General features: G+C 39.2%; 1 protein-coding gene across 1 annotated transcript in view; it reads right to left on the reverse strand.

The window, feature by feature from the left end:
• The window catches only part of LOC134657210 (cholesterol transporter ABCA5-like), a 58,838-nt gene that overhangs the window by 17,878 nt on the left and 14,896 nt on the right, over positions 1-26,064 (reverse strand). Inside the window, exons 2-9 of the mRNA XM_063512766.1 lie at positions 3,076-3,238; positions 2,339-2,518; positions 2,057-2,229; positions 1,621-1,858; positions 1,239-1,465; positions 929-1,007; positions 729-836; positions 191-334 (exon numbers count right to left, since the gene is read on the reverse strand). Coding sequence (XP_063368836.1) covers positions 191-334; positions 729-836; positions 929-1,007; positions 1,239-1,465; positions 1,621-1,858; positions 2,057-2,229; positions 2,339-2,518; positions 3,076-3,238 — 1,312 coding nt within the window. The remainder of the gene's footprint in view (positions 1-190; positions 335-728; positions 837-928; positions 1,008-1,238; positions 1,466-1,620; positions 1,859-2,056; positions 2,230-2,338; positions 2,519-3,075; positions 3,239-26,064) is intronic.

Here is a 26,064-nt window from a genome sequence, read left to right on the forward strand (position 1 = left end):
TAACCAACCCTTTTACGGTAAAACCAAGCCAAGTCAAGCCAAGTACAGTAATAATCCATGAACAAACAAAAGATGATCACGTCGTTGGATAGTGGTCATCATTACTCTGGAGATATGTCGTGGGCAGATCATAGAACTTGATCATTTCATGAAATGTCATGGCGACAAAAATCAGGAGTACAAAACTCACCTTATCCATGGCTAGCGCGTATGCACTGGAGCTGATGAGAGAGACGAACCAGAAGGCGAGGGAGTCGGCGTTCTGAACGAACACTTGGATGAAGTAGAGGCCGCTCATCAGGTTCACTGCGAAGCTGCCCAGGATACCGGCCGTCTGGGTAGAAAATGTTGCATTACTATTTGATCCTAGAGTTTGTGATACCACTAGTAAGGCAAACGTACTGGTGCTCGACGCGGTACCAGTACATGTCATCTTGAAACTTAAGTCATTGTCAATAGAGGTGACAGCAGGCCATCTATTGGGCATCTGGTCATCTATTGGGCATTAATAGCATGTCGAGCACTACTACGGTTACCTTATACATATGCCTCAAACCTCCTCTAATTTATTTCTCAAGAAGGTCTTAGGTGTATTTAGCCTAACGCGATTCGGGTCTTTACACAATCATGTGACCATGAATACAAAACTATTCATCTACGAAGATTTTGTGCCAGCATTGAACAGTATTAACTAGTATCTAAAAACACCATGTCCTACATGTACTCACTCTTGCTTTATCGAAGAATGGTGTCAGCATGAATGCAAAAGTGATGATCGTGAAGCCGAACAGCAGCATCAAGAGGAAGATCAGAATATATGAGGAATGCTGGAACACCTGAAAAGATACACCAGTGTTTTATGAATGGCTTCGGAGTTTTAAAAGGCTAAAGAAGATTTTGGCAATAGTCATAATAACTATATCCTTACCTTTAGAGCAAACAGCAGAACGGTGCTGAAAACTGATAGAATGGTTACGAAGACTGCGTAGATCAGGAACCATGATGCCCTGCAAGATAAAATGAATTTGAACACTATTCAAACATTCTACTCTCTTACCATACCATGATAAACCCAAAGTTAGGTACCTACAAATATTTACATCGTAGATCCTGATTGTCCATTGCGATTCTTTTAAACTTTGGGTACAAAAAGAGTAAATAGAGGATCGAAGAATTGGAGCAAAAAGCTTTGGGGGCAAATAGAGAATTGGACACGAACATTTATGCGGAGAACTCACCAGTAAACAGAATCCTTTAGCCCCATAATCCTCATTCCCTCCCTGATCTTCTTCTCCTTCTCGCCCACCACGAACATGAGGAGATACGTGATGAACTGGCTCAGGGTCATCACCATGTACATGGGCATGATGACGCGGAAGATGACGAGCCAGTCGCCGGTGTGCTGGCGTTTGGGGAACTGGGTCAGGTCTACTCGGGGTGGGGGGAAGGGTGTGCCGGTGTCCAACTGAAAAATTATAAAAGTGGATAAGTAATGCAGTTTGACAACCCCTAAATCTAGTGTAGGTATTTCATGGAGTATGATACTGATACTATTGATGATGATGGTATACAGTTTAGCTACAATTTCACCGTGAAAAAACAAATGAGTAAAAGTCTTACCTTAATCTTCGTGAAATCGATCAAAGTCTGCAGCGCCAAGAACCCAGAATAGTAATACTGCAGCACAGGACACGTATCCTCGCTGTGCATCTCCGACAGTGGTATCAGCTGTCCTCCGCGCGACCAGTCCGACGACCAGTCGCCTTTCGGGGGAGCCTCGCGGCAGAACGCGTCGGATGTGTAGAGGGTTCGAGTTGAGGGGGTCCCGAAGTTTGAGGGGTTTGTGCGGATTGTGTACCTGGAGAAAAAGCGTTATATGTCGTTAACATTTAGCTATATGGTGTAAAAACTCATCGGGCAAAGTGTAAAAGTCATTTAGCTTTTAAGATGGCAGCAGAGGATAAGGAAGAGGAAACCATAAGAATGGGATCGCCGGCGGGGTCAAACAGGGAAGAAGAGATTTATTTAGCAGTTAAGAGTTGTGTCTTACTCTTACCTAAGTGGTTCCCCGAAGCTAGTCGGATCCGTATGGAATATGACTGCGATGGGGAAGTTCTTGGCGTCGCTGTGGTATGCGTCGTTCAGCTCGGTGGTGTTGTTGTAGCGCACCCAGCGTATTGGCTGCTGATGGGACTCCAATAGCATCTCGTTCAGTTCTTCGAGGAAAGCCTGCAGCAGGAATAATATGAATATAATTATTTGTGAATGATTTAAGAACTGCTAGAAGATTTGGTCGGGTAAATGGGTAGGTAAGTAATGTATTACTTTTTGTACTCACCATAGTCCCATTATCATTCAGCCAATCAGCAACAACAGCGACGGAGTGGTTAGCCGGGAAAGCGTCATAGTGCACCCGGACCGTCCGACCCGGCTTGGTGACTTCAGGAAAGTTGGGGTTCGGTACCAGCATCTTCAGGAATATCAGAACGCCCAGTGAGTATAGCGGCACTAGCACCTCCTGCGAAAGATGTGAGAATCATAGTCTAATTGGAATGTTCTCCAGGATCCATTTCTGTTTTTTGTCGAGTGATATTATTTACTGTTTACTATCCTAAAGCGGTGGTGACCGAGTGGATATGACGTCCGACTTTCAATCCGGAGGTCGCGGGTTCAAATCCTGGCTCGTACCAATGAGTTTTTCGGAACTTATGTACGAAATATCATTTGATATTTACCACTAGCTTTTCGGTGAAGGAAAACATCGTGAGGAAACCTGCATACATCTGCGAAGAAATTCAAAGGTGTATGTGAAGTCCCCAATCCGCATTGGGTTAGCGTGGGGACTATAGCCCAAGCCCTCTCGCGCATGAGAGAAGGCCTGTGCCCAGCAGTGGGACGTATATATAGGCTCAAATTATTATTATATATTATTATATTATTACTATCCTAAAGGCTAAATTAACAGAGGACCAGTTACTATTTGGTGCCGTGACCAGGATTCTTAACAATCTGGCCTTTGAGGCGAATTAATCATGTTTTAACCCAGATTAAGCTGAGTGATAGTGTCGTACTCACAGCCAAGGTCTTCCTCGTGTCCCTCTTCTTGAGCAGCAGGTTCCGCACGGTTGTGGCCCAGAGCTGCGGCCAGAAGCGCGCAGGCGGCCGCGAGCCCATGCTCCCGCGCAGCCGGCTGCCCGCCGCCACGCAGTCGGGCGTGCCGGCGCCTTTTTCGCATTTTCTGTAACAAGAAATGTTACCGTCATTGTCATGATCATGCCACATTTCAAACTATACTTATAAGTACTATTGAACTATTATTACTTATAATAAGTCAGTGATAAGTACTAACATAACACTATCCTTTAGAGATTACAATACGCATAAACTCAAAATAAATTTACAAGGAAACACATAAGTAGGTATGAAAAGACAAATCAACATGCAGCCTTATTGAAATCCTTTAGGTTAGGTTTTCAGATTAGTACCTATACCTATTTTTAATCAATGTAAAAGGTTATCAAGCCTTTCGAATCGTCTTCATAATTAATTTTTTCTACTCCAGCACTAAAATGTGTCAATTAAATGACTGACAGTGATATCTAAAGCAATGTCATTTGAATGATTTGTCTATAGGCTCATAAGATGACTGCTAGCAGTCATCTTATGAGTATAATACAACTGCTTTATTTTTTTTAAAGATACAAGTTCCGATCATCTTGATTGAAAGAGGTATGTTTTCATTTACAATAATAACTCTTTTTTTTTTAAATAATAACTCAATTTTTTTTAAATAATAACTCTTTTTTTTTAATAATAACTCTTTTTTTTTAATAATAACTCTTTTTTTTTAATAATAACTCTTTTTCTTTTTTTTTGCTGCAGCTGTCATAGAAAAAGTAATGTATGCAACAGCTCATAATTGGTTCTTAAAATTCTCGGGTCTTTTTTTACAAAACTCGACTACGTCTCGTTTTGTAACTTCGACCCTTGAATTTTAAGAACCCTTATTATATCACTGTTGCATAAACTACTATTAGGAACCAGAACTCCGTTTTATTTATAATCGGAATTGTAATGTTATTTTTAGAGGATTAACTTTTAAATTATCTCAAATACGAAGTTAAGGTAGGTTGATTTTTCGATAAGACTAATCTTCTTAAAAGGGCACAAGGGGTGACATTGAACAAAGTAATATTAGAAATCAATTTGCAAAGGGTAACAATCAGGTAACAATAGGGGAAGAAAATAAGGTAAGCTACATTCAGGTAATTCCGAATATTAATTTAATTTTAATCGGAAATTAAACGGATATTTTCTTAGAAATTATCCGTATACCTATCTAAAGTTCTAGATTTTGTACGCAAATCATGTAATAACGTTATTCTTAGGCAAAATTTTCCTTTTAGCTTTTAGTCATCAACCTTTTAATTTTATGGTTTCTCAGAAAAAAGTAGATTCCTATTTAGAACAGTTCGGTACGAAATATTACCTAAGGCTCTCTCATCGCAGAATCGGCCACTGAGTCATTTGCGCTAAAATAAAAAATCAAAACTACTTCTCGTCATACCCAAACTTGCTTTTTAGGGTTCCGTAGCCAAATGGCAACCCTTATGGATTCGTCATGTCTGTCTGTCTGTCCGTCCGTATGTCACAGCCACTTTTTTCCGAAATTATAAGAACTATCCTGTTGAAACTTGGTAAGTAGATGTATTCTGTGAACCGCATTAAAATTTTCACACAAAAATAGAAAAAAAAAAACAATAAATTTTGGGGGTTCCCCATACTTATAACTGAAACTTAAAAAAATTTTTTTCATCAAACCCATATGTGTGGGGTATCTATGGATAGGTCTTCAAAGTGATATCGAGGTTTCTAATACAATTTTTTTCTAAACTGAATAGTTTGCGCGAGAGATACTTCCAAAGTGGTAAAATGTGTCCCCCCCCCCTCCTGTAACTACTAAAATAAGAAAATGATAAAACTAAAAAAATATATAATGTACAATACCATGCAAACTTCCACCGAAAATTGATTTGAACGAGATCTAGTAAGTAGTTTTTTTTAATACGTCATAAATCTCCTAAATACGGAACCCTTCATGGGCGAGTCCGACTCTCACTTGGCCGCTTTTGTTTAAAAGTTTTACACCATTGCTTGAAATGTCACTTTGACAATTTCCCCATTGCGTGCGATTACGATAACCTAGTAATTTAAAGCATACGTGCAGTTAAACGTTTACTTTACCTATTAATGCGTGTGTTTTTGAACCCTACCTTTATTGAGAGTGATTATTAGGGCACCCTAATAAGGGAGCTCCCCTGGCGCCACTGTCATGCATTTTAACTGGGGTGCTGTTCTCGCAACGTGAATATAATTCAAATAAGATTTTAAATGTATACTTTTATTCAATAAACTTTCCTTCGATATATAAAATATAAAATAGGTAAAAGATTTAAAATTGCTTATTAACAATTGATTTAGTTTAGATACTTCATGTACGATCGTACATAATCAGAATCAGAATCAGACTCTGCCAGCCAGCAGTATAAAAATCCCACAAAAAAGTCTTTAAAAATACAAATACAAAATATTGTAACGAAAAAAGCATTCATTATGTAGTCTAGTTCAGTATGTTCTCTTTAAGTCTAACAACTGTTATTAGGGAAGAGTGGTTTACAAATGACTGAAGTAGGATTTCCTTTGTTTCAGGCAGAAATGCATACCTAAACTTTTTGAAATTGATGTTTTAATACCTACATATTGTAAGTAGAGACACAAATAATTAATTTAAGACTCAATCAATTTTGTATTTGAAGCAAATAGCTTTCAGTAGTTACGGGGAAATTACCTTGAAAATACAAAGTTCCAACAGTTCGAGGAATACCTCACACTCCTCACACACACACCCTATGACACACGACTGAACGTTTATACCAGAAACTTTGGAAACTCGTTAGCACGAATACCTGTAGTTTCGAATTTTATGATGCGTTTCCGTTTCCGTGCTTGAACTGAAGGTCTTTCTTATATGAGGGCCATTACAGGCATATCTGAATTTGAGAGCCAGTTAGGTTAATTGACTAACTAGTTGAATAGCTAACTTTTACAAAACTACACAAAGAAAGATTTTTTTTGATATTCATCCTGTTCTTACAATAAGTAGACCCGTAGACGAAATCACGCGCTGACTGACGCAAGAATAATTTTATTTAATCATACGAAGTTATAAAATGGTTGAATACCTATTAATAAATTAAAATATAATATTATATAAGTTATAAAATGGTTGAATACCTATTTATAAATCAGTTAATTAATAAAATACCTATTAATAAATAAGTTCATAATTATTAATATTGCAGAATAGAGTCCCTGGTCCCTGTCACACAATATGCACCGCGCCCTCGGGACAGCACTTCCGGTGGGGCCAAGGTGCCAGCAGGGGAGGGTAAAACCTGCTTTATAGGGTAAAACGATCGATTTGATTTGTAATTACTTAACTTAATACATAATATACAACTGACTTTGAGAACTCTCTGAAGTTATTAATTTAATAGCCGTTTAAAATATTTTTACACAATTTTCAATCGTTGCTGAGTGACGGATGGGTCTGTGCCTTCGATGCCTGACCTGTCAAAAAATACAATATCGCGGACAAATGCACCATATTTAAGAATTATGTCGCTTAAAATTTAGTTTTTCTTCGCAGGTGTGATGAAAACATTGTGTGCACTTATTAGAATATTGCAAACTTGAGTATTTAATTCACTCCAGCCTGCGGCTGTCGTGAATCAATAGACTCTCGTTTGCTATATTTCACTTACTCCTCTCGTTGCACAATATATATATTTTATTTATTTATTGAAAAACATAATAACACTTAATAAAATAAAAACTTAATATATTAATTGTTCACATGAGTGAGTGATTGTATGGCCCTAATAGTAGATGATCAAAGAGTAACCTCAATTATACTGTAAAAAGTAGAGACATTCGAACTATGCAAAAGTTCCGACTTTAGAAACTATAGAAACAGTTAATTTCAATACGTTATAAAACATCAAATAAATTCCAAGGAAGTTTGTGAATCATAAAGGAAGTGAGCAATGAGAGAAATACTCGCGTTTCTGGAATTGTGGAAGTTGGCAAAGTATTCTAGAGCAGTCAGGGCGTTGGAATTCTGTTCAGAGGGCCTACCGCGAACCACGTTCGACGTCTTGCCTCTCTGTCGCACTTGTGAATTCGTACGTAAGTGTGACAGGGAGGCAACACGTCGAACGTGGTTCGCGGTAGACCCTCAGGACATTTACCGAGGCTGATTCAGATTTAACAATTTGTGATGGGGTTGAAATGGTTTTGACAAGACCTTCAAGGAGAAAAACTACACAAAAATATATTTCAAAAATCTACCTTCGTACAAAATAGCTTCGCTCCAATCCGCCCCGAATAGAATTACCTTAAGAGCGTAACTCACATCTTAAATGCCGGTAACGCACTTACAACCCCTGTGGTGTCAGGTGTCCATGGGCGACGGTAATCGCTTACCATCAGGCGATTCGCCTGCCCGTTTGCTTCCTATATCATTAAAAAAACCTTACCCCGCGACGGTTGAAACTTGTTTGTCTGAATGGGATTGGCCGGTCGAAGTATTTAGCAGATGGCGCCATCATAGCTTGCCCTGTCAATCCTTAGAATTGTGTCCAATTTTTGTTTTTTAATGCCCGGGATTTAAGGCCCTTTAAGCCAAATCTCATAGAAAAAGGGGCAAGCTATGATGGCGCCATCTATCCAAACCTTTGACAGTTGCCAACCCCATTCTGAATTTCAGTGACTATTTAGGTATTTCAATATTTGGCTGAATGATACACAATGATTCATAAATAACGTTTAATAGTTATTTGTTTTACAAGGGGGCAAAGTTGTTGTTTAACCGCTCGTGCTAATATTGATACCCGAGCAAGCGAAAGATTTCAAAATTGAACCACGAGCGTAGGTTGGTTCGAAAAATGGAATCTTGAGCGTTGCGAGGGTTTCAAAGCACGAGGGTTAAACAAAATTTGCCCCCGAGGGAAACACAAAATTTTTCACCACACCAACCCGAAGCAAATATTAAATGTAAAATATGATACAAAATCAATGCAACTTTGCTATCAGTTTTTGAAGTGCAAAGTAAGCCTTTCGGAGCTGGTGTGGTGAAAACATACATATACTATCGACTACTCGTATTTAGTCGGCCAAGCGGCCAACGCGGCCAAGCCAAACACACAGCGTCGTTAAACTTGTTGGCATTTCATGAGCTACAAAAAACAGGGAATAAAAGAAACAAATGGCCAATATTTACCGTCCGTTGTACATTTGACATTAATATTTCGGCTGCTGAAATCGTGTTTCGTTTCAATTTTCATTTAATATTCATTTGTAAAGTCCCAGATTTAATATTTTGTAAGTACTCTCTCACATGCTCGCATTTCTCATTCAATATTCTGTAGTTATATTTTAGTATAGGTATAGCTGTTTTCTGTAGCTGTTTATTGTGTGTAATATCGATCCGCTCCACGACTGATGGTACCTATACCGATATCAGGGATCCGAATATGGAAGAATGACAGAGAGATATTAACGTTTCGTTCGACACGGGGCAAACGATTGGCATTTTTAGTAGGCCCCCGGGGCTATATTCGCGAACATCTGAAATCGATGCCTCGTCTAAGGGTCGGTTGCACCAAACTGTGCGTATCGTTAAAGAGTTCGCTAAATTTTTATGTCTGGAAAGAAAGTCATAGTAAAGCGCCGGGGTGCGGGTTAATCAGTCTGTCAAATGTGGTTGGTTCAACTGGCCCTTAGTATATTTGAACGAGCGAGCGAAGCGAAGCGAAGTTCTTACATTCGACTTGGGACACGCGGCTGGCTAGGGGCACGTCCCGGCATTTCGATGTTTTTAAGCTGAACTATCACAGGATAGTTTGATACACAATAACTTAAGTAAATTTGTTCTAATTTAAATGAAATTGGGTAAACGTGTAGTTGTGGGCATTATATTTTAGTCATTAAATTATGAGCAGGCTCGATCACGGGGTTATTGAGCTAGAAGAGCTTAGAAGGCTAAAAAGCAATTTGAGAGGGGTCTTGCTATTCTGGTCAATTTTTTTACAAGAAAGTATGGTCGAGTTTGTTATTTATCAAATGAAAGTGCCCGGCTTACACATTTATATATTATATATATTTTTAATTTACCATTTTTAAAATACAGTTCTATACGAAACGCGAGTTCTCAGTTCGGGGCGAACTACTAGTTATTTATTAAATAAGTAACACAGCATTACAGTAAAAACCAAGGCACTGTGAAACTACAAAACAAGATGCAAGATATCCCGGTCTATAACATGAATATGCAATAGTGATAAAGAGAGAAGCGTGTCGTAAAGGTCATTACCCCACATATATTATATCGTTTCAATGACATCAGTTAATTTCAAACAACGTTTCTAAATAGATTTTAGACTTCTGGGATAGAAAAGGAAATAAACTAAATAAGTGCCGTGTTTAGGAGTAAAGATGTAGTGCATAGATAATTGTTTTCCATCGTATTTTCTCGGAAACATTCGTATTTGTCATGCTAGTTTCGTCAATGTCAGTACTTTGTACCGAGACTGACTGAAATACTTAGCAAGACCAAGACACGTTCGTAAGTTTCCGTGAAAATACGATGGAAATTAATTATGCACTACATCTGTAGAACACTGTTAGTTTAATTACTCCTTGAACATGACGCTTTAACTAAACAGGTACTTCATTTGTTTTTATTAAAACACACCGTCAGTCGTCACAGTTTTCTCTCAACGCGATCGTAATCTCCGAGGCACATATAATACGAGGTGAAGGCCACAAAAGCGTCCATTTTTGGCGCGTATCCATTTCCCTATACTATCTATCTTCATTAGAATAAGAGCATAAAATCATTATTTGTGTCGTTTCCAAGCACAAAGTCCCATTTTGTCGCTTGTCGTAAGGACGCTTTGACAGGTTATTCGTATAAAGATACAAGTGAATCTCATCCTTATGGTAAACGAGAAAGTGGGACCTTTGACTAAGCTGATAAGACGTTTTGGACGTGGTTATATCATCTGTTTTAGGGGAAGAAAGACTTATGTGCCGGGAAATTTCTATGGTTTTGTATTGTTTTAGAATAAAAAGGTTTTCGTCGTAAATCTGGCACGCAGCAGCTGACCAGAAATGTCTTTATGATGACGATGTTCGATGATATACTTACGGCAGAGTCCAGGCCCTTTAGCACAGAATATTTATTTCTAATAGTGTACGACAAAGAACAAAAAGGCAGACATCTTATGTGGCTAGTGACTCGACATATAAATATTATAGTTGTGCTAGTCTCGGAAAAACTCTTACTCATAGCCTACGAAATCTATGAATTCAGTTTATATTTCTATAAAAGTTACATAAATTCTAAACCACGAGTTTAAATTCCGAAGAGCCTAAGATAAATCTCACAGAGTAGTATTTTATTTAGTTTTTAGTTTTACCTAAATGCCTGTGCAATGTATGTACGTTGTAAGATTAATAATGCTTATGCATAATACTAAATTACTGTGCCCTTGGAGGGTCTTTAAGTATTACTTCACTACATATTATGTAGTATAAAACAAAGTCGCTTCCCGCTGTCTGTCTGTCCCTATGTATGCTTAGATCTAAAACTACGCAACGGATTTTGATGCGGTGTTTTTAATAGATAGAGTGATTCAAGAGAAAGGTTTATGTATAATATGTTAACCCGTGCGAAACCGGGGGGTCGCTAGTGTTATACAAAAGCAATAAAGATATTTGAGTTTCAGTATTGTTTCTTGAAAATTATTAAACGCCCTATACAACCTAAAATACCTATGTATAACCCCAAAATACGCTCTAATCCTATTTTGGGTTATGATGCGACATTCCAATAAGGACCTATTGGATTTCCATTGTTCAATACAGCTCATTAGTACCTACCAGTTAGCTGTCGTTAATCTGTCAATCATATTGGTATGGACTGATTGCGTTGGATACGTGACTGATTTGACTGATTGGCTACTTTATGTGCAAGCACATGATGCGGTTTAAAAAATATAGCAGAGTGTACTCTGACAGAAATGTACAAAAATAGGGAAAGGTTGACGGTGATAGTAGTCACTACTGTAGACAATAGTTAACAACTTATGTGATTTTAACAAGCTTTTATTAGGTCGACCTGTATGTAACTATGTAATGGAATCTTGCAACTTAAATTTGATCCACTTCCCGGTTTCAGATTGAGCTGAAATTTTGCATACACATGTAGGTAAGTCGGGTGACAATGCAATATTATGGTACCATCGAGCTGATCTGATGATGGAGACAGGAGGTGGCCATAGGAACTCTGTGATGAAACAACGCAACCTAATTGTGTTAGGGGTTTTTAGAATTGTCTCGATAAGTATTAGTTGTCTGTCGTAAGAAAAGTACAGTCAGCGATAATAGTACATTATTGTCGAGGTTCGGAAGTAGCTACTTGCAGGCTGAGGATTCGTTTTAAACGGACGACCTTGGGAGTCCGTTTAATTGAATCCGAAGCCACAGCAAGTAGCCTTCCAGCCGAGTCATATATAGTGCTTTTCTCAAAAATGGTGCAAGAAATAGAAATATTTTACAGAACTTACAGAAGCAACGTTCTAATTTTCACAGAAAAAAATACAACCATTAAAAAAAATTGCTTGCCACCTTTAAAAAAAAAGAAGTGTATTTTTCTGCTTAAAATACGCCAACCTATTTGAGACACCTAAATAGTGGCGGTACCAACATTAAGCCTGTAACAGACTATCGCACCGCACCGCGACCTTGGAGCTAGGGTTGCCAGATGGTCGGGATTCGGCGGGATTCTCCCGATTTTAAGCATGTGTTCCCGATTCCCGACCAAGTGAAAATTGTCCCGAAAAACAGCTTCACGTTATAAAACAATAATTTCAAGTTCCGAACTGTCGTCGAGCGAGCCAGCGACCCGCTCCGAGCCCGTCAGCGCGCGTGGCGCGCGTGGTGAGATTGGGCAGAGCAGCTGACGTAGTGCCAATAATGTAAAATATCGTTGTTTTTAATACAATTAATTTAATTTGAATAGTTTTTTTCCCGACTTAAGGCCCAAAATCCCGAAAAATTTATATTTTTTCCCGAAAATAGCGCCTTTCGATCTGGCAACCCTACTTGGCGCGTCGCACCCATAAGTGAGAGCGAGAAACAGATATCTCTTTCTCGCTCTCACTTATGGGTGCGACGCTCCAAGGTCGCGGTGCGGTGCGATAGTCTGTTATAGGCTTTATAATAATAAGTGCTGATCATCTGTTTGGCTGTTTAAGGGACCTATGCCTTCATTTGATATGGCCATTTAAAGTTTTAAAAAGTTTGGAACTCGTTAAATAATGGGATTTGTATGCGACATTGCAGTCCCGAAATCGAGACTGCAATGTTTTTAACTTTTTAATTTTTTGAATGACCATAAACTACGCACTTCGCGACCAATTTTTTAACCGGCAACGTCGACTTTGCCGTCCATTTTTGAGAAAAAGCTTGTACCAAAAATGAAATTTGTGCCAAAAACTTATTATTCATAATTCATAATTCTTTATTGCAACCATGGTATTACAAGGTGTTCTTCTTATTATCACAGGGACTAGGTAGGTTCAACCAAAATATTACACTTTAAAGCCCTTTACTTTGGGTATATTCGAGAGACGTGAATCACGTGAACCTAATTGCTTTGTTTAATATAACCCAGTGTGTCTCTTCATTTATTTTTTCTCCCAGAATATGGCAAAAGTTTAATCTTGTGGTATTAACGGTCAACCCTTGTATTCATGTGGATCAAAACTACAGATTTAATAAACGAGGTTTCAATAGATTTATTATAGCCTTTTTGTAACCGCTTCACAAATCTATCAACGGATAGCGGAGATTTGACCACAACTATCTGTCAGAGACCTTTTCTGCATACATGTAACTAAAGTTTTTAAAATAAATACTTTTTGAACTAGTTTTCCTTACACCGCTTTCAACCGGTTGTTCCTTCCATTTTGCCCGGGTAACCTAGATTCTGTTGGGATGAATGCCAACCCCCGCCGCCGGGGAGTCTGCCCTTGCCGCGACATTTTGCCCCGAAAGGACTAAAACGTAAGTTCTAGTGTAAGAACTAGGCGTTTAGGTCTTTAGTCGTTTGAAAAATGTATTTGCTTAGACGGGTTGTAAATTCAGATCGGAACCAGAGGGAGCTTAATAGGTTTTTCTGTGCCATTTGTCTGTTCACTCGGTTGAATAAGTACTTAAGATTAAGAGAAAAGGGGACTAAATCAAGTATAGATAATATTTTTATGCAATTACATGTATTAACCACAGCTAGTAGCTTTTTTAAGAGTCAGGGGTTTTTTCTTGTTTATTTTTCATTTATTTATCCATTTATCCATGAAGGGGTTGCATGGAATTAGTTTTTCACTCCTTACTGTAATGATAAATGATAACCAAAAAATCGAAAAAAGTCCAACATAAAATAGAATCGAAACGAATCGAAAAGTCTAATATTATGGAAAAAAATTGTGTAAGAATATTCCAATTGAGAGGGGACTTAAATCTTCTCGGGGCAGAGGTGTAGGGTTGGAGCCGGTCAACCTAGCTTTATTTGACGTTCAACTATCTTTTATCTTTATCTTTTATTTTCCATAATGTCAATTTCCAGGAAGGAAATGGAGACTACGTTTGTTCTACCTTTCCTCTTTACTATGCAGTTAGTTTTAGTTTCTTATTATTTGCAATTGTACTCAAGAACAATGAAATGTTTAGCAAATATGTCACACCGTTTATTGAAGTTATCGTCTAATTAATGTATGTACAGAAACAATGAGATGAAGTCTCGAGATAAATGTTGCGGCTCAGTGTACGTATGCACATAGTCCCTACCTACTTAAAAACAAAGTTGTTTAACAGTTTGATTTCCAATTAAACAAAAAAAACAACGGGTTGCACTCAGGGAGTGCCGGCAGAAGTGAAAACTCAATGACATTGTAACAGTTTTTCGATCAGGTCACGTAACCGTCTTACGAATTTTCAATCTGTCGAATCTGTCGGTCACGTGACCTGTCGCGAGTTTAACATTTTCTCCTCGCTCACTTCCAGGCCAAGGCAAGACGTAAAACTTTATGTTGGTATGAAGAGGGTGGATATGCAATCGACACTGGCTTGACACATTTAATTTGAATATAGAAGCTCAAGTTTGAATGATGTTTAAATCAAACTTGAGAATGTCAAACTACTCTATTTCCATAAGCCGTCATGAAATGTTGTGTTTGTAAATTAAATAATAAATAATGTGTTGACAAACTAAAAGTGCCTTCCCGTATTTCTAATAAACCTCCAAAGACCTCCCGTAACCATTAAGACTTTAGACAAACCACGGGCGGTAATTCGTACAGCCCCAGAACGCATATTTATGGACCTCACCTTCGGTTCGGGCCACAAACACCTGCGATCAGGAGCATTCACGAATTCACCTCCCTAGGTATGTAATGTACTATTTCGTTGTAAATCTAGGCCTTCAGACTTAGACTTGGTAAGCCCTGGAGGCTACTAGCTACAATTTGGGGCAGGTTTACGACACCCGCTACAGCCTGAAACGTCAAAATGCCAAGGACGAGAAAAATGTCTGGGCACAGTCTAAATACCACAGTACAGTCACCTGCAATAAATAATATAATTGACACTAGTCACTAATCCTCTACATATATGTCGCACTTAACCATATTAATAACATTATTTTACATAAGTAATCCCCCTCTTGACATATTCTCACAAACATAACCGAAATTCGCTAGCCACAGCAGCCCGCTATCTAGAGTATCTACGGCCACAACTATTAATATTAATTAATTTTAGTGATAAGCTTATTATAATTAGTTTTAAGTACAGACGTTTGTAACCCATAATTTGCATGTTTGGTTTAACTGTCAATGTAAAGTTTGTTAATAAATAAAATAAACATAAATGAGGAGTCATATCATATGGGTAGGGGTCGGATACCGGTATTTCCTTCATACAACTAATCGGTTAATTATTTCGGTTAATCTTTTTTTTTAGCATGTAGTTATGATACTGATTATTATAGATATATTTATATTGTGGCCGAGGCACGTAGAGAATCGAAAATACAGCGATTTTACGATTGCAAAGGGATTCCGCCCCGCAATGGGCGTTCGTAATTTCTTATTTTACAAGTTAAGTAATATTGTATCATTCAAACATAATAAAAAGCGAATATTAATGATGACAGCCTTTTCAGATCAATTCTTTTTTTATTTCAGACAACCTATGACTAAAACTAAACATTTAGTGTTAATTGTTCGAAAGGGCAAGGGTTCTGTCAGCTCCCACGGCTCATATATGAGCCAGAACGCTTATGGTGACGTCATATCGTGGGATTCGACAGGTTAAGGGATAAACAAAACTTATAAACTATTATTAAAATTAAGTAAAAACTAAATAAATTAAAACTAATAAAATAAATAAATAAAACTTACCCACCTATCTTAGGTCCCCCAGATTTGTCCCCTGCGGAAGGGTGCCCATAAGGCTGGCTACATTCCCACGCTGAATAGAATATGCCTATTCGAAATAAATTATCATACAATTAAATAAAAAACATTTACTCGGGTTAATATATTCACGAGAATATAACGAAACGTCCTGTACGAACATGTCAGGCTAGGACGTAGTAAGTGTGCGGTGTGCGTCATCCTTTAGGGCTCATTTAGACGGTACGAGAACTCGCATGCGAGTTTCGGCTGTCGGCTGAATTTTTGTAACCTCACTGGTCCGCAATGTAACTAAAATCGCATGCGAGTTCTCGCGCCGTCTAAATCAGCCCGCAGTGTTTAACACCAATGTTCTCCGAATTAAAGGCTCATCACGTATACTCGCCTCAACTCTCGTCACGTGTCGAACACGCCATCGAACGAAATCAAAATGGCTTCCTAATCGGACATGAGCTCTTTACATTTGAAGAGTTGGGGGAAAATTACAAGTATATTTTTTGACATTTGTTTTTTGGTCAGGTTTTAAAGTTCACGTGATATTTAAGAAAGAACCAGAATTGAACTCCTGTCAATACTTTATGAGCTGTCAAAGCGCCTTATAGAGGCTTCTGGTGACCAACGGGCTGGCCAATATTTTGCCCAACGGATCAGCATTGCCATCCAGCGGGTTATAAAACCATAATAAATTACCAATTAATGAATAGTAACTGTCCTAAATCGTTATAATATGTACTTGATTTTGACAACGTAGCTAGCGTGTTGAAATCGCTATTTTAAATTTTATACAACTTTATAATTTATTATTGTAGTAGGTATAATAGACTATTTATATCTACAGATTATATAAGGACAACATCTTTAACCTTTAATTTACTCGTATAATATGAGTAAATTGAAGAAAATAATATGGGTCATATTGAAATTCACTTATAAACGATTCATCTTCACTGAAATAGGGTACCAATCATATGTTATGTTCTCAAACACGACAGATTTGTCGGCTCAACCCTCGTCAACGATAAAGCACGTAATATACAAGGCTTCCTAATCATCCGAACAGTTCAGTTTCGGACGCCTGACCTTCTACTCATAGTTATACCTATATCGATCAGCGTTATCCAATCCACGTGATAAAATAAATGACAGTTATCAACACCGAGCGATTGAGAGAGACCAGCGACGGAATATAAATAGAAGAATCTCTTGGGAACATTTACAAAACGGTCTATGACTAACAGTTATTTTAAACGTCATCATTTCATAGAAGTTTGACTGATTACACTTCCACACTCTGTTAATCAAACACGCGGTGCACAGTTAGCTTAGCCTGTCTCTATTCCTAAATAGGGTAAGTATCACTAAAAGTTTTGATAGGCTCAAATAAAATTATACATATAAAGCCTGACCGGAACTATAATTATGATCATTTAAAACTATCGCGTTTTGAACACATATTAACTGACATTTACCACCACCACCTAAGTACCAGGACCACGACCAGTGAAACCTGTATCGAAACGTCGGTAAATAAAGGTAATAAAATAATTTTCGCGATAGACCCGTCTATAAATGTGAATTAATATATGATCAAGAGTGCGCTGTTATTCTCATGTATATGGTGACAGTTGAGTTCAGTATAAAAAATTTAGGTAGTTCTTAGTTTGCTTAACTCTATTAAGTACAAGATTCTAAAGCATTGAAAATCACAAATTAATTATGTAACAAGTTGAATTGATCATTTGATCAAGCAATCAACGCCTCCCCTTACAGGTAATAAATCTGACCAAACGTAGGCGGAGAAGAATGAAAATAAAATCCAGGGCTGCAGGGTCCCGGCCTCCAAACTTGATTGCCGTGACGCAAATCATTCGCCCGATAGAGGGAGCATTTAGGGCGAGCCATGGTATTCAACTGATACCTTGAACATAATACCTTGTAAAGAGCGTCGTAAAAGTTCGAAAACATTGAGCTAAATTGAGAAAATGATTTACACTATAAAGAATGACGTCACGTTAGACCGGGCCGACCGGGCCGTGTCCGGGCCGGAGCTTCCGGCGCTTACTTTTTCTATTGCATATGACAGGTGATCACGTGATGCTTTCCATAGAAAACGAAGCGCCGGAAGCTCCGGCCCGGACACGACCCGGTCTAACGTGAGTCATCCTTAACGGTCCATTCCTCGTAGATAACATGCCAATCGCTAACGCTACGTAGCGATCGAAATGTCACCGTCGCACTAATACGGAAGAGTGATAGACACAAAGCGTTTCGTTGTCGTAACGATAGCGATTGTCACTATCCGTAACATTTGTCATTTTTAGGGATCCGTACCCAAAGGGTAAAAACGGGACCCTATTACTAAGACTCCGCTGTCCGTCCGTCCGTCCGTCCGTCCGTCAGTCACCAGGCTGTATCTCACGAATTGTGATAGCTAGACAGTTGAAATTTTCACAGATGATGTATTTCTGTTGCCGCTATAACAACAAATACTAAAAACAGAATAAAATAAAGATTTAAGTGGGGCGGGATACAACAAAACGTGATTTTTGACCGAAGTTAAGCAACGTCAGGCGGGGTCAGTACTTGAATGGGTGACCGTTTTTTTGCTTGATTTGCTCTATTTTTTGTTGATGGTGCGAAACCCTCCGTGCGCGAGTCCGACTCGCACTTGGCCGGTTTTTTACTTTTTGAAGTGAAAACTTCTTTAGCGGCGCTGGGCACTTTTTGAGGTGGGGAAAAAATGATAAGCTCGAGACAGCGTAAGGCGATCACGTGACCGTAAGGGGCGTAAGGCGATCACGTGACCGTAAACCCCGTAAGGTGGCTACTCATCATTTAAATGGCATTTAAATCAATAAAGAAAAGCTCAATGTTATTTGACATTTATGTTGCGGACTCCTTTTCAAGACTCTTTACCTATGTTCAAATAATTAGACGTTGGCAGTATGTAAATAAACATGTCAATGAAAAAGTGTGATCTTATTTGAGAATGATAATAATATATAATAAATAAATAGAATACCTCCGCTAAACGTATGTATCGTGTTACCGGGCGTCGGTAACGTGGTGAGGTGAGTTTTCACTTCTATCGGCACTCCCGGAGTGCAACCGTTGTTGCTTGTTTTTTTTTGTTCGTCGTTTGTCGATATGTGATGTGATTGTCATCTTGGTGCATGTCTACGCACACGCAGCCGGTGTGCTCTGGCCTTTAACACGAGATCTGTTGGAGGCCATCAAAGCCATGACGTCTCAGTACGTCGTAAAGGCGAGTTAATTAAAAGGTAAAGTTTATATTGTGTGATCAGGGTATTGGTTTTACGACATCGATGTTTTTCGATTAAGGGCAGGTTACGTTACGCACAATCAATGAACAGGGGGCGCGGGCGTATAGATAAAGATTTTCAGTTGTACAGTCGCCTGCAATAATATGTTACTCTTCGAAGGCCGCAAAAGTATGTGACACTCTCTTATGGCTCTAGAAATAAGATCGAGTCAGATATTTTTGCGGCCTTCGTTGTGTAACATATTATTGCAGGTGACTGTACGTACATCATTACCCTGCATAAGATTAGAAACAAATTAAAAGTGGAAAAATTCATCGCCTCGGGTGGGACTTGAACCTACGACCACCACCACCGGACATCTCGCATGGGGGCATAGCAGTATAAATTATAGTACTATCATAGTTTTGTGTTAGCGACCCTACTCGACTATATGTATAATGCATATTCAGTCCACATTCGTTTTATTTATATGATGTTACTGTCAATTAAATTTTCCAAATATGTATAGCCATATATTCCGTTTTTATTAGGGTTCCGTAAGGTATGTTCGACTAAGATCGGACACCGGGTAAGATCGTATGATTCAAATTTCTGCCTGTTGCGGGGCTTTTTTTCAATGCTGGCAAGGTGATGCAATGCGCTGTTTTGTCCCGGGCATTGCATCACCTTGCCAGCATTAAAAAAAAGCCCCGCAACAGGCAGAAATTTGAATCATACGATCTTACCCGGTGTCCGATCTTAGTCGAACATACCTTACCCAAAGGGTAAAAACGGGACCCTATTACTAAGACTCCGCTGTCCGTCCGTCCGTCCGTCCGTCCGTCTGTCCGTCCGTCCGTCCGTCCGTCTGTCACCAGGCTGTATCTCACGAACCGTGATAGCTAGACAGTTGAAATTTTCACAGATGATGTATTTCTGTTGCCGCTATAACAACAAATACTAAAAACAGAATAAAATAAAGATTTAAGTGGGGCTCCGATACAACAAACGTGATTTTTGACCGAAGTTAAGCAACGTCGGGCGGGGTCAGTACTTGGATGGGTGACCGTTTTTTGCTTGTTTTGCTTTATTTTTTGTTGATGGTGCGGAACCCTCCGTGCGCGAGTCCGACTCGCACTTGGCCAGTTTTTTCCTTCAAATTCTGACAGAACTGTGTGCCTAGCCAAGATGCCAATCGTTCGCTCCGTAGCAAACGATCCGGTAATCTCTCTCAATCACTCTTCCATATTAGTTTGACGCTACGGAGCGTAAACGATAGGCATCCTGACACAACTGGTGCTGACATACTGCCGTATTCGAACTTCAAGATATTCACATGAGACGACACGTACTAGATCCATTCTAGATACGTTATAGTTTAGATTTCAACTAGTTCTCTTTTGCAGCGCAATTCGGGCAACCAATGTCACTTTTACTATAGATCGTGTTAGATATCTATTAGATGTGAATTAGATCTCTAAGGAATATCTTGTGGAAATCGTTCAAGAGTATCTCCAGAATCTCGGAAATGTCAAATTTGACAGGTTAGATCTTAAACATGTCGTTATCGTATCTTGGCGATGTCTAAAAAATATCTAATAGATGTCAGAGATAAATAATGCCTTTTCTCTGCCTATCATTCAACTTTGTTATGGCGCGCCCTCGTAATCTTAAGGGCGTTGCCTGAAATCACACCCCGATTTGACCCAGAATCGAAGTTAATCCACTTAAATATGCAGTTTTAGTAGCTTTTGCTACAGCACTTTGGAACTACATGTATAAAATAACATTTAGATTTAAAAAAGCTTAGTTTTAAAACCATTTAAATATTTTGGGACAATCTTAGACTAGGTAAAAACCGGCCAAGTGCGAGTCGGACTCGCCCATGAAGGGTTCCGTATTTAGGGGATTTATGACGTATTAAAAAAAAACCACTTACTAGATCTCGTTCAAACCAATTTTACATCATATATTTTTTTTAGTTTTATCATTCTCTTATTTTAGAAGTTACAGGGGGGGGGGGGGACACATCTTACCACTTTGGAAGTGTCTCTCGCGCAAATTACTCAGTTTACAAAAAAATTATATTGGAAACCTCAATATCATTTTTGAAGACCTATCCATAGATATGGGTACCCCAAACGTATGGGTTTGATGAAAAATTTTTTTTTTAGTTTCAGTTCTAAGTATGGGGAACCCCCAAAATTTATTGTTTTTTTTTTCTATTTTTGTGTGAAAATCTTAATGCGGTTCACAGAATACATCTACTTACCAAATTTCAACTGTATAGTTCTTATAGTTTCGGAATAAAGTGGCTGTGACATACGGACGGACAGACAGACAGACAGACAGACACGACGAATCCATAAGGGTTCCGTTTTTTGCCATTTGGCTACGGAACCCTAAAAAACGGTCACCCATCCAAGTACTGACCCCGCCCGACGTTGCTTAACTTCGGTCAAAAATCACGTTTGTTGTATGGGAGCCCCACTTAAATCTTTATTTTATTCTGTTTTTAGTATTTGTTGTTATAGCGGCAACAGAAATACATCATCTGTGAAAATTTCAACTGTCTAGCTATCACGGTTCGTGAGATACAGCCTGGTGACAGACGGACGGACGGACGGACGGACGAACGGACGGACAGCGGAGTCTTAGTAATAGTAATAGGGTCCCGTTTTTACCCTTTGGGTACGGAACCCTAAAAACTCAGCAAAGCCTGTACTATGTACAACTTACTACTTATATCCCCGTGCCGCCCAATGTACATTAGGATGTACACTCAGTTTCGATGGAATGTCAACCTTAATTAAACACAGAGTAGGTAGCATTTCATTTGTCTCGTAAAAATTTCGAACAAATGAAATTTAACCTAATTGAAAATATAACAAGATTCTAACTTCCTTGGCTATAATTTTGTATAGTGGGCGGCACGAGGCTATAGATAAATATATACTTAGATACATAGATGACATTCATAAATCAGGGACAAATATTCGTGATAACCACACAAATAAATGCCCTTACTGGAGTTACAGCGATTCGAACCCGTCACCTCCATTATGGCTACCACCAGTTTGGCACTGACATAAACGCTATCGAGAACGTAACTTACCTTCTATGCATCTCGCTCGTACTCGCATATTAGCGCGAGCGAGATGTATAGAAAGATTAGAAAGTAAATTAAGTAGACGTTAGCGTATATGTCAGTTTTGACATTGTCAGTAACTCATGGTACGGGTGTAGCCTTGAGCGCGACAATTTTATATCTGTGGGTATAGCGGTAGGCTAGGAGTAGGGTTGCCAGATGGTTGGGATTCGGCGGGATTCTCCCGATTTTTAGCATGTGTTCCCGATTCCCGACAAAGTGAAAATTGTCCCGAAAAACAGCTTCACGTTATAAAACAATAATTTCAAGTTCCGAACTGTCGTCGAGCGAGCAAGCGACCCTCGTCGAGCCCGTCAGCACGCGCGCGGGGCGCGCGTGGCGAGATTGGGCAGAGCAGCTGACGTAGTGCCACTGCCAATAATGTAAAATATCGTTGTTTTTAATACAATGAATTTAATTTGAATGGTTTTTTTTCCCGACTTAAGGCCCAAAATCCCGAAAAATTTATGTTTTTTCCCGATAATAGCGCCTTTCGATCTGGCAAACTTAGCTAGGAGGCAGTTACGTTTTGTGAAGTAGTTTTTTTGTTCAAATTTAATAATAAACAAAGCCTGCAAGTATATATTTGCATCTAATCGTAATATATTCTAGCAAAAGACTGACCTAAGCAAGCCCTCCATCCAATTATGCAAATCTATCACCCTCATTAGCCTAACTAATACAATTGGCTCATAATTTATTATTATTGTTATGGGGGGTGAATGTCGAAGCGCTGGTGGCCTAGCGGTAAGAACGTGCGACTTGCAATCCAGAGGTCGCGGGTTCGAACCCCGGCTCGTACCAATGAGTTTTTCGGAACTTATGTACGAAATATCATTTGATATTAGGTACCAGTCGCTTTTCGGTGAAGGAAAACATCGTGACGAAACCGGACTAATCCCAATACGGGCCTAGTTTACCCTCTGGGTTGGAAGGTCAGATGGCAGTCGCTTTCGTAAAAACTAGTGCCCACGCCAATTCCTGGGATTAGTTGCCAAGCGGACCCCAGGCTCCCATGAGCTGTGGCAAAATGCCGGGACAACGCGTGGAAGAAGAGAGATGGGGGGTGAATGTCAGATACACAACAAGTTATGTAACATCTAGTTATATTTGACATTTCGTGGTCATAAAGTCGACATGATATAGTTTTATTAAGTAGGTAATACTGGTAATAGTGCTACATAAAGTAATAGAAATTGCGACTTTGACTGCGTGTAATAATGATGATGATTGACAAAAAACTACCCCGGGCCTGAAATTATTTCCACACTACATTTTATCTAAATCGGTTCAGCGGTTTAAGCGTGAAGGAGTACAGACAACAGACATACAGACAGATTAAGGGCTGATTTAGACGGCGCGCGAACTCGCATGCGATTTTAGTTACATTGCGGACCGTTGGTAACATCCAATTCAACCGACCGATCAAAACCTGCAAGTGCAATGTAATGAAACTCGCATGCGATTTCTCGCATCGTCTAAATGAGCCCTTTCTTTCGTATATATTTATAATAATAATTAGTAGGTATAATTATAAAATAGCCTAACCGTTTTGTAAATGCCAATGACCCCACATAGGACCTACTTTACATGTTATTGACCGTCATAGCGGGTATTCCCCCAGTGTATGAATTATAGAACAACCCTACTGCTGCCAGTGCTGCCACAGACATATATCACTACACCTATAAAACAAAATCCCCCGCCGAGTCTGTCTGTGTGTATGTATGTTCGCGATAAACTCACTTTTCACTTATCAATAGAGTGATTCTTGAGAAAGGTTTATGTATATAATTTGTTAGGGTTCAGTGTAACCCGTTCGAAGCCGGGCGGGTCGCTACTATGAATATTTATCGCATATACGTCGCGATTTTTATAAAAGCTACATTATCTATCACACTTTATTTATCATTGAAGTCTGCAAAACACGGGTCTGTGAGTTCCGTCGTAAAAACACCCTAAGGGGCTGTTCATAAATTACGTCATCGATTTTTGACGTTTTTTGACCCCCCCCCCTAAAATCATCCAAAAATCATGCTTCGAATGACCCCGTTTCCTCCTACGTCATGCTACCATCATCCGATGTCCCCCCCCCCCCTAATTTGAAATGACGTAATTTATGAATAGCCCCTAATCACACAACCTTCGTTGCATACAATTATGGCCTTCGCCGCGCCGCCGCCGCGGCGCGGAGGTGTGCCGCGACCTTTATTTAAGAATTATGCTTCTTGTGCTTTCTACTCGTAGTTATGAGTTCTTAGACTAGGCTTTTTGTTATATTAAGTAGTAAGTATGTAGCTGGATTATGTAAAATAAATTTCCGGGACACTGATTTAAACTTTCACGATTTTTACACATTATTAAATCCCATTAAGTCCCATTGTACAATTTAATAAATTTCCGGAAATTTCAGAAAGTGATTTTTTTGTTGTTCTCTCCCGTCAGACAGGCGACAATAGTTAGCACGTATCACGAAAAAGGGCTAACAAAAAGTAAAATTACTCCCTATTCGGTTCAAAGCCCTTAATCAAATTCCAATCGTTGAACTTTCTCTATCGATCCGCACAAATCGATGTGTCCTTGAAACTTTGCTTAGCGTTAAAATAATGTGCGTTAGCTAAGAGAGAAAGGGTTTCAGGTGGCGATCACAATAGATCAGCGATGGTCGCAGTGATACATAGGCTAGCCTTATATAGCCCCTAACAAGAAGAAGAAGAAGGGTTTCAGGAGGATACGAGTATTTAATACACAGGCATCGGAATAGGGAGTATTACTGTAATGTTCTGCCGCCAGAGTGCAGCACTAGCGCCTTTCGTAAACCATAGAATAACTTTTATACATACTCTGCCTTAAACTGTCAAGGCGGTTTATTTACAAAGGGTCTACCGGGAAACGCGAAATCGAAACTCTTTTTCGCTCGAATACTCTCGAATATGCAAGAGTGATAGATAGCTAGGTTATAGATAACAACATTTCGACTCTCTCGTTTGCGGTAGACCTTTAGATTGTGACGGATTGTGGAAGCGTCTTTTTATCGAAAAACACTTTTGAAAAAGAAGTCACGGCAAATATGTAACAATTATGTAACATAGTTACTGATTTATAAAAAGCGTCAAGATCGTGTAGTCTTTTTCTAATGCTAAAAAACGAATAGATATGTGCTAGTTTATTTCTGTCACCTAAAATCCAAGGTCTGGTAGTTTGCCCTATTTTATTACATAACAAGGTTAGGGTTTGGAAAACAACGCCTTTCGGACTCCAATCCTTGTTTTGTTTGGAGACTTGCCAAGTTCGAACGAAAATCTTAAGGAAACACAATACGGGCTAGGATAGAGATCCCTAAGTTTGTACAAAGAGTAGTAAATAAAAGAAAGAGAATAATATAGACCGTAGTAGTTAATAAAAAAAACCGGCCAAGTGCGAGTCGGACTCGCGCACGGAGGATTCCGCACCATCAACAAAAAATAGAGCAAAACAAGCAAAAAAACGGTCACCCATCCAAGTACTGACCCCGCCCGACGTTGCTTAACTTCGGTCAAAAATCACGTTTGTTGTATGGGAGCCCCACTTAAATCTTTATTTTATTCTGTTTTTAGTATTTGTTGTTATAGCGGCAACAGAAATACATCATCTGTGAAAATGTCAACTGTCTAGCTATCACGGTTCGTGAGATACAGCCTGATGACAGACGGACGGACGGACGGACGGACGGACGGACGGACGGACGGACGGACGGACGAACGGACGGACGGACGGACGGACAGCGGTGTCTTAGTAATAGGGTCCCGTTTTTACCCTTTGGGTACGGAACCCTAAAAAAGAGCAACCGCGCGTCATCTGACACTTCTGACAGTGACGTGCCGTCGTAATTAAGATTTCCAAACTTGCGAAATTTCTACATGGAAAATTTTCTCATATTTTTGTAAGGTAATCGAAATTTTCCATTTCCACGATGGAATTTTCCCTGATATTTCCTAGATTTCTCCCAACTTTCTGCAATATGCACATCTGTATCTGTACATACCTACATCTGATATACTTAACAAATTCACCA

Source organism: Cydia amplana, chromosome 19 (assembly GCF_948474715.1).
Source record: "Cydia amplana chromosome 19, ilCydAmpl1.1, whole genome shotgun sequence".
Classification (NCBI taxonomy): domain Eukaryota; kingdom Metazoa; phylum Arthropoda; class Insecta; order Lepidoptera; family Tortricidae; genus Cydia; species Cydia amplana.